At 36.0% G+C, this 13,028-nt stretch overlaps 1 protein-coding gene across 23 annotated transcripts in view; it reads right to left on the bottom strand.

Moving 5' to 3' along the window:
• The window catches only part of GPHN (gephyrin), a 631,205-nt gene that overhangs the window by 6,355 nt on the left and 611,822 nt on the right, over positions 1-13,028 (bottom strand). For all 23 annotated transcript variants that reach the window (XM_045451302.1, XM_045451293.1, XM_045451291.1 and 20 more), the window contains 2 exons: positions 10,800-10,864; positions 6,904-7,007 (listed from right to left, as the gene is read on the bottom strand). In XM_045451302.1, the coding sequence (XP_045307258.1) occupies positions 6,904-7,007; positions 10,800-10,864 (169 nt within the window). The remainder of the gene's footprint in view (positions 1-6,903; positions 7,008-10,799; positions 10,865-13,028) is intronic.

The following is a 13,028-nucleotide window of genomic DNA, read 5'->3' as shown; positions in this document are numbered from 1 at the left end:
ATATTCAACATCATATGTCATTAGGGAAGTGCAAACCAAAACAATGAGATATCATTACACACCTACCAAAGGTCAAAATGCAAAACTCTGGCCACACCAAATCCTGGTGAGAATGTGGAGGAATGGAAACTCTTAATCACTATTGGTGGGAATGCAAAATGGTACAGCAACTTTGGAAGATGGTTTGGCAGTTTCTTACCAAAATTAAACATACTCTTAGCATACAATTCAGCAATCGTGCTCCTTGCTATTTACCCAAGTAAAGGGAAAATTTATGTCCATACAAAAACCTGCACATAGATGTCTGTATCAGCTTTATCCATAATTGCCAAAATCTGTAAATAATCAAGGTGTCCTTCAGTAGGTGGATTGACAAATAAATGGTGGTACACCAGACAAGGAGGAAACTTATATGCCTATCACTAAGTGAAAGGAGTTAATCTCAAAAGGCTGCATGATTCTCGAAAAGATACAACTATGGAGATAGTAAAAAGATCAAGATTATAGCATAGAGGGAGGGATGAATAGGGAGAGCACAGAAACTACTCTGTATGAAAGGACAATGGTAGATACATGAAATTATACATTTGTCAAGACCCAATGAATATACAACACTAAGAGTGAATCCTTGATAACCCTGGGTGATAATGATGTGTCAGTTGGTTCGTCAGTTGTAACAAATGTACCACTTTGGTGTAGATGTCAATAGCAGGAGAGGTTGTACGTGTGTGAGGACAGTGGGTATATGGGAACTCTATGTACTTTCCATTTAATTTTGCGGTGAACCTAAATGAACTTAAACCTAAAAAAAAATTTATTAATAAAAAAAAGGTGAGAATATTTTGTTCTTCCTCTTTGTCCTGTCCATCTTACAGAGAAGTGGCCTAAAAAATTTCTCCGGGTAAATAATTATTTGCAAATCCAGTGCAATAACGTTATTTCCAGAGCTGTCAACAAGGTATTAAAATGGCACAAAGAAGCTAAGTAGTCAACCCTTCTTAGGGACACCGAGAAAGGCTTCACAGGGGATGTGATTTCTGAGTCTTATGACTAAGGAGTCTTGAAAACTGAGAAAGGAGATGGTGGTGGTTAGGGAAGAACCTTCTAGGAAGGGGAATAATCACAGGCATAGGCAGGGGATCTCATGTCCATTTTGGAAGCAGTAAATAGCTTACTATGGTGAGAGTTCAGGACGAGAAACAGATGAAGCTGGAGAGGGAAAAAGGCCATGGGGTGAAGGGCCTCCTATGTTCACATGAGCAGTTTGGATTTAACCCGGGGGTCATGTGAAGCATGGAAGCATTTTAGTTGGAGATGCTTACATGGTTAGAGTTAGAACAGAGGTTTAAGAGGAAGCAAGATTAGAAGAAAGGAAACCATTAAATATGTCAAGGATTATAATCTAGTAAATGTTGGAGCCATCATTCAAAGCCAGGCTTATTCGGTTACAAAAGTCAGAGGATATGGATGGTGGAAGCAGCTTTAGGAGAATGGTGAAGATTTGGAAGGCTGCTGTAAGGAATGGAAGAAGCTGATCCATAGGGTATAAAAGGATCATGAAGGGAATTTGGGCCCCTGCTGAGGTTTGTAAATTAGAAGTGCTAATGTGAACAGCTGTAGACTCTTCTCTAGTTGTGGCCTAGGAATAAAAATGAAAGATAAAGAAGGAAGGCTTGATCCAAGTTTGTGGATTTTTAGAGTGGGCTATCATGGAAGGAAGAGGCAAAAAAAAGTTGATATGCTACACCACAGGACTTAGGTTGGGTGAGGAAAGTGACAAAGCCAGTGCGGCTTAAGGACTTAAGGGTAGGGGTGAAAGGAGTGTTTATACCCTTTTTACAAAGACTGATAGTAACTTGCCCTTGTTCCTAAATTGTACATCAGAGTTGGTGATTTTGGGATGAAGTACTTCAGGGTATTGGAAGTGACTTGCTGAAGTAGAAATAAAGATATTTAGAATTGTAGAAATAAAGCAATTGATGGTAAGAGGTGAGCTAGAGAGGTAGACTATGAGACACTTGCCAAAGACCTGAATGAGGAAAAAGTGAAAGCTCCAGAAGGTTCAAGGGAATAGGTTTGGATGCAGGACTGTACAGATTGGAGAAAAGAATTTGTGAGAAAACAGATGACCAAAGGGGATTCTACTTGGGCGGGGGCCTAAGATAACATGTGCAAAGCCCTGGTTGATGCTGGGGGCCTGGACTTTGCTCCAATCTGGTCAAAGCTTCCAAAGAGTGGCTCAGGCAGCTTTACGTTAACTTTTTTGGTAAGTGCTATAAAAGTTATGAGGCGCTGATTTCATTAGTCTACCACAGAGATCCTTGAGTTTATTTACCCTGTAAATCATTTATCTAAAATTTATCATGTAACTTTAAAATGCTTGCACATGCTGCTATGGATCAGTTTCAAAATAACTTTTCCAAAATTTTTATAAATTATATTTTCATGTATATATTTTTCATTTCCTAATACGTTAAAACTGATTTACATCTCTTATAAATCATGGAAAGTCCTATAATTTTCCATATCCATTTTTTTAATCTATAGGACATAATATTATGATATAATAGGCATCCAATAACATTTTTAATGATCAATGACTGATCTTGTCACAATAAATAATCATATTTCTCTCTACAGCTGCAAACACCTTAGTAATTTTCCAACAAAATAAACATTTTGTTAAGATGCTTTGTATTTTACTGTTTATGACATCAGCCAGAAAGCATTCATGAAGTTCTCATAGCAGGAAGACAATAATGCTCAAGAGAAGAGATAAGATGGGAAAATTGGAATAGCCCAGTAGAGTTCAACATGCCCATACTCTCCCAGCACATGCTGGCCTAATCCCATGGGAGATGAAAATATTTTCCCTTTCCCTTCTCTTAATCATTGCCTGAGATGGGCTGTTAATACTAATAGGAGTTGTGTAAGGTATATTTCTAGAGAAACGAGTTGAGAACAAGGGGCAGTAGAGGGCACTTTGATGGGATATTAAGGAAATGTGTTAAGGAAACACAAAAGGATATCTGTTTGTAGAAGCATTAGGTTAATAATTCAGTGAATTAAGGTTACGTTTTTAATTGCCTACTGAAAGCCAGAAGTATTTCAACTTCAACCATAACTGACTCAGGTTATGGTGCAAGTGTTCTAAATTGATGTCAGAATGCACTGATACAAAAGATGACATTTTTTCTGTTGACCTTTCAAAATAATGCAGCATTGCCCTAACCACAGGACAGCTATATCAGAACCAGCACTACGAGTTACCGACACCAGCATTTAATAACTACCTCACTTTCTGAAAGCAGTAAGGATTGGGAGAGGCTGTGATTTTGGTGGCCATTTTGGAGAACAGTAATAAGTGGTGTCTGTAAGCTGCATATTGGATGGTCAGAAAACACAGACAAGAGGCTTTACCATATTTCAAGGAAGTGAATAAAGTTATGTTCTAAAAGTGACAGTTATGTCAGGAAAGGTGTGGGGGTGATTTTAGGAGTTAAAACCAAAAGAAGTAAACAGCCAAGGACACTGATGACCCATCTGACAGTCCCAGTGACACTGCTCTGTGGGAGAAGGGAGTTTGACTGATTCTTAGACTAATTCTCAATTCCATGAGTTGACAGGAGTGAGCAGCAGTGTGAACAATGTACCATGCATCAGTGTGATTGTAGAGCTCTAGCTCATCACTACTGTCAGAAAGGATAGCTGCCACAACGTCAGTTTTAGAGAAGAGATAATGAATGTTAAGATGAGAAATAAATGAAAGGATTCATAAGAACTTTGCAGAGTCAAAGAGAAATCCTCTTTTTCTCTCTTATAACAATGCAGATTTTTCTTATTTTCTAAATTTAGCAAATATGAAAATGGTGAGCAAATTCATATTATTGGTTTAGATGTCTAAGCTTTATGACTCTGACCTTCTGATTTGATCAGAATACTTTTTGTTTACTGATGGCTGTTTTTCTTCTTTTTCCATTAAATTTAAAATAAGACCACCACCATGATTATTGGAAAATCCCCCGATAATCTGTTTTCAGAATATATAGTTGAGCTTTTACTAAAATTTTAGGAAAAGGAGGATATCTCTTCATATGCTGGCCTACAAAATCTCAATATTTAAAAGGTCAATGTTAAGAATATTTGAAGTTTAGGGACACCTGGGTGGTCATTTGGTTTAAGCATCTAGCTTTGGCTCAGGTCATGATCTCTCAGTCTGTGAGTTCAAGCCCCATGTCAGGCTCTGTGCTGATAGCTTGGAGCCTGGAGCCTGCTTCGGATTCTGTGTCTCCCTCTCTGCCCCTCCTCTGCTTGCACTCTGTCTCTCTCTCTCATTCTCAAAAATAAAAAATAAACATTAAAAAAATTAAAAAGAAAGAATACCTGAAGCTTAGGTTTCCTTAATGTTTTATCCAATGTATTCTCACAATATTTTATAAACATTCCTTCTTCCTCCTCTATGCCTTGTGTTCTTCCTGTCAACTAATCATAGCATTCTGTCACATTGGAATTTATTTCAAAGCTCTCAAAAAATAACAGTTTAAGTATTGGAAAAATGGATATATATATGCAGAAGATTAAATTTGGACTCCTTTTTTACACAATACACGAACATTAACTCAAAATGGATAAAGGACTTATATTTAAAACCCAAAACAGTAAAAATACAAGAAAACATACAGGAAAAGCTCTTTGATATTGGTCTTGGCAATGATTTCTTGTATTTGACACCAAGAGCACAAGCCACAAAATAAAAAATAGACAATTATCCATAATTGTCAAAATAAAAAATACATATCCAGTATTTTATGTATAAAAAATACATATCCAGTATATATCAAACTAAAAAGCTTCTGCACAGCAAAGGAAACAACAGTATGGAAAGGCAACCTATGAAAAGGGAGAAAATGTTTCAAACCATCTATCTGATAAAGGGTTAATATTCAAAATATATAAGAGTCTCTTACCAGTCAATAGCAAAAAGACAAATAACCTGATTTAAAAATGGGCAAAGGACTTGAATAGACAGTTCTCTAAAGAAGATACGTAAATGCATATCAAAACCACAATGACATACCATCTCACAACTGTTAGGATAGCTATTAAAACAACAACAACAACAACAACACAAAAGATAAGTATTGACGACAATGTGGAGAAACTGGAATCTGGATATAATGTTGGTAGGAATGTAGAATGGTTCAGCCACTGTGGAAGAAAGTGTGAGATCCCCCCCAAGTTGAAAATAGAACATATGATTGAGCAGTTCTACTTCTGGGTATATATCCTAAAGAACTCAAATCAGGATCTCAGAGACATCTGCACTCTCATGTTTACTGTAACATTATTCGTAATAGCCAAGATATGTAAACAACTCAAATGTTTATTGATAGATGAATGGAGAAGGAGAATGTGCTATATTAATACCATGAAATATTATTTAGTTTTAAAAAAGAAAGATATTCCTACCATTTGTGGCAATATGATAAACCTAGAGTACATTATGCTAAGTGAAATAAACCAGTCACAGAAGGATAAATACTGAGTGATTCCACTTATTTGAGGTATTATAGTCAGTCACAGGGGCGCCTGCATGGCTCAGTCAGTTAAGCATCTGACTCTTGATTTCACCTAGGTCATGATTTCACAGTTAGTGGGATGGAGCCCCACATTGGGCTCTGCGCTGACAGTGTGGAGCCTGGTCAGGATTCTCTCCCTCCTTCTGCTGCTCTTCCACTCATGTGCTCTCTCTCTCTCTCTCTCTCTCTCAAAATAAATAAATAAATAAATAAATAAATAAATAAATAAATAAATAAACAAACAAACAAACTTAAAAAAAAAAGCCCTTTATAAAAAAAAATAGTCATAGAAGCAGAGAATAGAATGGTGATTGTCAGAGGCTGAGGGGAGTGGGCCATGGGGAATTGTTTTTCAATGGGTATAAATTTTCTCTTATACAAGGTGAGTAAGTTCTAGAGATCTGTTGTACTACACAGTACCTATAGTTGACAACATGGTGTTCTTCACTTTAAAATATGTTAAGAGGATAGTTCTCATGTTAAATGTTCATACCACAAATCAAACAAATAAAACCACAAAAGAACACAGAAAGTTTATGGAGGTGATAAATATGTTAGTACCTTGACTGTGGTGATGATATGGGCATATGCGTATGTCTTGTCAAAATATATATGTTATATATATGTAATTTTTTGTATGTCAATTGTATTTCAATCAAGCTTTTAAAAAAAGCAATGGTTTGATACTGTAGGTCACATTGCCAAGAGAATTATTAGTTATATAGAAATTGTGTTACATAATTAGTTGAGTAGTAGTAAATCAAACTGAAGTTAGTGTTGGTGGAGAAGGGGACTCTAATTTCTAAGTGGCCTTTTAACCAAGTATAATTTCTTAGGCTTAGTTGTCCTTTTCCTAACAATGTGGTCAACGTTTTATTTTAACTCGCTAGTCTGCTTCTAGTCCTTTGACTGTCTTTTTCCAAATTGTTTAAAATTTATCAGAGAGGTTGCGGAAAAAGTGAGAAGATAAACAGTTGGCTGTGTGACTTTACACAGCTGAAAGGGAATTCTTGTCCCTCCTTCCGTATAGGTTTATTTTAGGGTAGTGCCAGTCTCATTCTATTTGCCATTTTATCATTACATATCCACTTCCATATGGATTCTGCCAGAAAAAATTATTTACTTTAGAAGTTGTGGAATAATGTGGGCTGGGAATAAATGGGACCCTTTCCCCTCCATTTCTGTCATGATGGGGAGAATATAACTACATTTTCCCTCACAACGATTACAAAATTCTGGATGTTTATTTTGGGCAGTTGGAAAATCATATCCTTAATTGTTATTAGGCTTCAGTTTTGGTTCCTTGTCATTTAGAAAACATTACCCTGGCTTTGATGATGGTTGGCCGAGGATCCAAGATGCCCTGCATCTTTCTCAGTGCAGGCACAACAAAGAGGTTGCAGGTGACCACGGCTGACACAGGATTCCCTGAAAGTCAACCAAGCAGTTATTTATAGTATACGTATAAAAATTTGCCAAAAAATTACAATTGTCTATACCTTCAGGCATCATAAAGAGTGAAGTGACTAACCACTAACTCCTAATCTTCTAAATCACCTTAAATCCTGAAGGATGCCAGAATAGAGCTACAGTCAACCAAATACCACAGAAGGTATAAACATTTGTCTACCAGTGAAATGCAGAAACTTCTGATTCCCTGAAACTGTTTAACACAGTTTTTTATTTCCAATTTCCTGGGAACTATACATTGAAAGTCATTACTAATCCTTGTAAGTTTTAAAGCAGATTGTACCTGCTATTTTTAAAATATTTTAAAATTGCCACAGTAATACATGCTCCGTACAAAAACATTTAGAAAATACGTTAAGCACAAAGAAATGTATCCATAACCCCCCTCTACCCAGAAATCTCTTTAAATTAAAAAAATAAAACTAAACAATTTAAGCTGTGAAGGACTTGAAGAGGAATACTGTTATAGGCTGAATTGTGTCCCTTGCAAATTCATATGTTGAAGTCTTAACACCCAATATGACTGTATTTATAGGTAATAGGGCCTTTAAAGAGGTAATCAAAGTTAAATGAGGTCATAAGGATGAGGTCCTAATCCAACAAGACTGGTGTCCGTATAAAAAGAGGGAGAAACACCAGGAGCACATGTACGCAGAAAAAAAGGCATGTGAGGACACAGTGAGAAGTTGGCCATTTGCAAGCCAGGAAGAAAGACTCAACAGAAACCAGCCTTGCTGGCATCTTGATCTTAGACTTTCAGTCTCCAGAACTGTGAGGAAATAAATTTCTGTTGTTTAAGCCATTAGGTCTGTGATAGTCTGTTATGGAAGTCTGGGCAGACTAATAGAAATACCAAGTTCTTTTAAAATTATAAGCAAAACTTGAAGAATTCAGTTGTACCTCTCCAAGAAGAAATCTGGGTGGGTCATGCACTTCGAAGGAAAGAAAGGTGGGCAATGAAAAAAATGACTGTGCTGAGAACCACAGATTTCGTTTCGTGTGTGGTACTGTTAACTAAATAAACTGAGTGGCCCGAGTGAGTTCCAAACCTTTCTGAATCTAATTTTACTCTTCCCAAAATGAAAGGTTTGGACTACATGCCTCTCAATATCCCTCCTGGGTCTAAAATTCCAATTTTACTAACACATTAATCCAGTGGTATCGAGCATGTATATGTACGCGGAGGGCTTGGGATCGACTATTAGATTTTTAGTTTCCCTTGGCCTGGCTTGTGCTGCTAATTGCATCATCAAAGTAAAAGGCAATGGTTTAGCCTATTATTAGCTAAAACCATACCTTTAATTTTCTTCCACCCACAAAAGTAGTTAAGAATAGATTTTTTTAAGCTGTAAAAAGTGATGAGTAATAGTAATAATTTCAATAGAAAAATGAGTTGTCTTGCCCAACAGCACAGCAGACTCTTAATGAGAATTAATTGCTTTTCACCTGTCTCAAAATACACAGATGAACATGTTTCTGGGAAGGCAAAAAAAAAAAGAAAAAAGAAAAAAGCTATTGTTCAGCAACGATGACGGCATTCTTGTAATGCTGCTGCTTTATAAAATTACTCTAATTGAAAATGGATGGCAAACAATTGCAAATAGTGGTTATTTTGTGTGTAGGGGGAAGGGATTACCAATAACATTTCTTAACGCTTACCTGTATTTTCTAATGTTTTTATAGTGAACATATGTTATTACAGTAATTTTAAAAAGTTAAAAAAAATGGCAAGTAGATACATCAATCTTTTTTTTTTTAAAGTGTTTTTTTTTTAATTTTTTTTTAACGTTTATTTATTTTTGAGACAGAGAGAGACAGAGCATGAATGGGGGAGGGGCAGAGAGAGAGGGAGACACAGAATCGGAAGCAGGCTCCAGGCTCTGAGCCATCAGCCCAGAGCCCGACGCGGGGCTCGAACTCACGGACGGTGAGATCGTGACGTGAGCTGAAGTCGGACGCTCAACTGACTGAGCCACCCAGGCGCCCCTACATCAATCTTTTAAACTGCTTTAAAAGTTATCAAGATTAGGAGCTCCTGGTGGCTCAGTTGGTTAAATGTTCAACTTCGGTTCAGGTCAATATCTCACGGTTTGTGAGTTTGAGCCACACTGGGCACTGTGCTGACAGCTTGTAGCCTGGAGCCTGTTTCAGATTCTGTGTCTCCCTCTCTCTCTACTCCTCCTTCTCTCCTGCTCATGCTGTCTCTCTCTCTCTCTCCAAAACAAACAAACAAACAAACAAACAAAGTTATCAAGATTAGTAACAGTTTTAAATGTGCAGCCTTCAGAAAAGCAGAAATACAATCATGAATTTTAAAATCCTTTTAAAAGGAACCACTTTACTGATTCCACAATCTGAACATCTGGGTTGTTGCTGCCCTCTTTTGGTTCACTGAGGCTGGGCAGAGAAAATTTCAAATGAAAGTAGCAATTTGAAAATAGGTTATTTAATTATAACTTCTTTGGCAGATGAACAATAGTTCATAAGGAAAGGCAAAGTAGGCTCCCAGTATAATTCTTTGTCTATAGGGCAAGTCCTGTCTTCTGTAGACAAAGTAACAGTCTTTTCTAGGCAAAATGAAGCTAGGAAGAGAATTACATTTTTCCAGAGGATCTGAGCATACATACCTTAAAGGCCCTAAGGAGTTTTTACTACAGATACATTTGAGGACTACTTTACTTAACAGTCTTCTCTCTTAACATTTCCTGTAGGATATAAACCTAATCTTTTATGCTTATAGATAGGAGCTTTAGAAATGCTTTCAAAATTCAAAACTCCAAAAAATGCTTTTCAAAATTTTCTGCCTGTCTTCCTTTCCTTATACTCTATTTTGAGATTTATTTACTATCAAAAGCAGATAAGTATCCCAAAGTCACCAGATTTGTGCATCTGAAAGGAATAAGCAGGTTATTTTCTGAAGGAATCTGTCCGAAAACATAGAGAATAGGACGCTGCTACAGATCAGAGGATAATTTTAAAAGCTGGAAAAAATAACAAGTAGATACACAAAACCTCTAAACTGCTTTAGAATTTATCAAGATTGGTAATGACTTTAAAAGCATGGCTTTAACTGCAAGCCAAAAATCAATAAAAAACTGACTGAAAGTCTTTATAAACGGAACCACTTCGCTTTTTCTACTGTCTGAACATGTGAGTTTCTGTTCACACGGGAGCGAGGATGGGGGACAGTGATATGGTCAGACTGATGATGCCTGGGGTTTGGCTGAGAAACCCCTCATTCCATGTTGCCTGCCCCATCCCAGTCCAAATCTGGCAAGAACAAAAGCCAGTTTTGTTTTGTTTTGTTTTTTTTGTTTACCATTTACTTTCATGGGTGATTCAAGGCCCTTTGGACTTATGAACACAATACTTCTAGCTATGGGAGGTGATTAGACTGCTAACTTAGACCAATTTTTTATAAGGAAAAGCAGGTACCCCAGATAGATCTAGTGACAGTTAACACTTGGCTACCATTTTAGGGTTTGGGATATACTTTGAAAGATACTATCTAATTTGACTTTTACACCAATCATACAAAGTAGGCTTTAGCCCATTGTATAGATGAAGAAACAGCTTCAAAAAGTGTAAGTGATTTGCCCAAGGTCATACAGTAAGTAAAGCTGGGTCTTGAGCCCAGGTCTTTCAGATTCCAAATGGAGTGCTCTGATAAGGAACTGGTCACCTGGGTTTCAAAATGATTTTGATCATTTTTATAGGAAAAGCAAAAGAAACTGTTTCAATTATTCTTACCTGGTAGTGCAAAGATTATTTTTCTTACACCATCAATATCCAAGGTTGCAAATGTTGTTGGCAGGCTAGAGAATGAAAGAGATCATTTGTTAGGGGCTGCTAAGTAATGTGACAAGTAAATTAAGTACTCCAGTTTTCTTGCTATGTGGATTTCCATATAGAGTACTTATCATATAAAAATACTTTTCTGTTGACTCTTCTTTAAACCTTTATACCATGAATTGTTTCAAAAGCATTTACATTAATTTATTTTTAGCATCTTTATTTTCAAGTAACCAAACTTCCTGGTTTTCTGTAGCTTTTTTTTTTTTTTTTTTTTTTTTTTTTCCATTTCCTGCTAGTGCCAGAGAAGTGTATCTCAAATCCTGGAGTTTCTCTACCCTTCTAGTTGATAACGTCCATACTATTTTTGCTGGAGATCTACAACAATCATTCTTATTACTGCAAGACTAGCTGGTGATAGTCTATCAGATAACTGCCTGTTGTTCAAGATGAGTACTCCTCAACCATTTAAAACTATACTCAGCAATAAACACAACACTGGCTTTTATGAAGGGATTTTTTTGAAATGTCAAAATAAATAAAATACCATGACTAGAACAAAACTAAAGCAATATTAATTTAAAAATATTTATAAATTATACTTCCTCAAGATTCTGACATGAATCCTGATCATGGGGGTGTGGGAGAGGGCTGAGTGTAAGTGGCACAGAGTGGACAGGCAGTCAAGAATAGTGATATTTTTTTCTATTGATTATGCTTTATATAAACTTTTAGCTAAGATTTCCTTATATTAATGAAACTTGAGTAATGTAGAATCATTAGGGAATGTTAAAATTTCCATATAGTTGAAAAATTATCTCTTTCAGTACCTAAATCATTTTTATTATTTTTGCAACTTTGTCTTTCAAAAATGGATCACTCATTATTAGCTTTTGCAATAATATGATGAACATTAACATTTTTTTGATGATTCACAAATATCATTATTAACTTATTCTACTCTGCTATCCTACAGTGATGTAGGGTCACAAGGGTATATTGTGCATTGTTTTCACCTATAAACCATAACTTCATCCCACACACTGAGGGTCTTGTCTCTTTTCCCTTAGTTTTTTTCTGTGGCTCCCCTTCATGCTAGGCTCCATCATCTTGTCCCTTAAAGCTGGCTTTAGGTTTAGGAACCAGAGAGGATTAGTAATAATTATATTGTCAGAATGATAATAATAATAGTAATGTTATTATTTTGAAAGAAACATCTATGCATTACATCCATTATTTCATTTAACTTTCACAACAATCCCATGAAGTAACAGGTATCATCCCATTTTATAGATGAGGAAACTAAGACTCAGAGATTAAGAAATTTGGCTCAAATCACTTAGCTACTAAATGGGAAAACAAAGATTTGAACCAAGATTCTTTTAATTTTATGGCTCATAATTGGACAAGGCTCTCAGAGGGTCTACTGTGAAGTGTTAGTATGTGTACTATGTAACATCTATTTTTGGCTACTCTGAGGCCCTTTTTGCTTATTTCCTGATTCTTGGCTGTATTTTAGAAAAACTAGATTACATTATCATACCAATTTATGAATAGGTTATTTGGCAATGACTGTTACTATGTGATGAAAATAATTTCCAAGATACACTCCTGGCAACAGCTATGTTCACTGTAGACGACCCATAGAATTGTGATTGGTAGTCCTGATTGGTAATACTTCAAATGTCTTTTTAAATATCTCTGTGTCTAAAATGAAAGAGGTTAATTACATTCTTAATGTACTGTATGTGGGAAGAGCAAAGCTAAATTGTTCTTGAGCTTTTTATACTTCTTGTTCTACTATTAAGGAGCAATTACTTTTAAATTCTTATCTTTAGACAAGTATAAATTCTGGCCAAGTAAAAGGAAGCCCACTTAAACTTCTAAACTATTTTATTATAGCAAACTAACACACATAATAAGAGTGAGGAGGGAATGCATAATACTTTCCTTCTACTATATTTAGAGCCAATTTAAATTATCTTTTACATCTTGCAGACAGGTACTGTGATTTCTCTAAAGGTACTCATTTAAAAAGCATTCCATTACAACAAAACATTTTATCATGCACTGCTATCATGAGCGTCCTATTACAAGACTGTGAAGCTTTTGTTTAAGTTCTGGTAAGCCATTTCCTTCTAACTCAGCACCTATTGTTCAGTTCTCCTCTTGAGATCAGAATGTAAC

Source organism: Leopardus geoffroyi, chromosome B3 (assembly GCF_018350155.1).
Source record: "Leopardus geoffroyi isolate Oge1 chromosome B3, O.geoffroyi_Oge1_pat1.0, whole genome shotgun sequence".
Taxonomy (NCBI): Eukaryota; Metazoa; Chordata; class Mammalia; order Carnivora; family Felidae; genus Leopardus; species Leopardus geoffroyi.
Note: the sequence above shows the minus strand (reverse complement) of the source record. Positions and strands in the feature narration are given on the sequence as shown.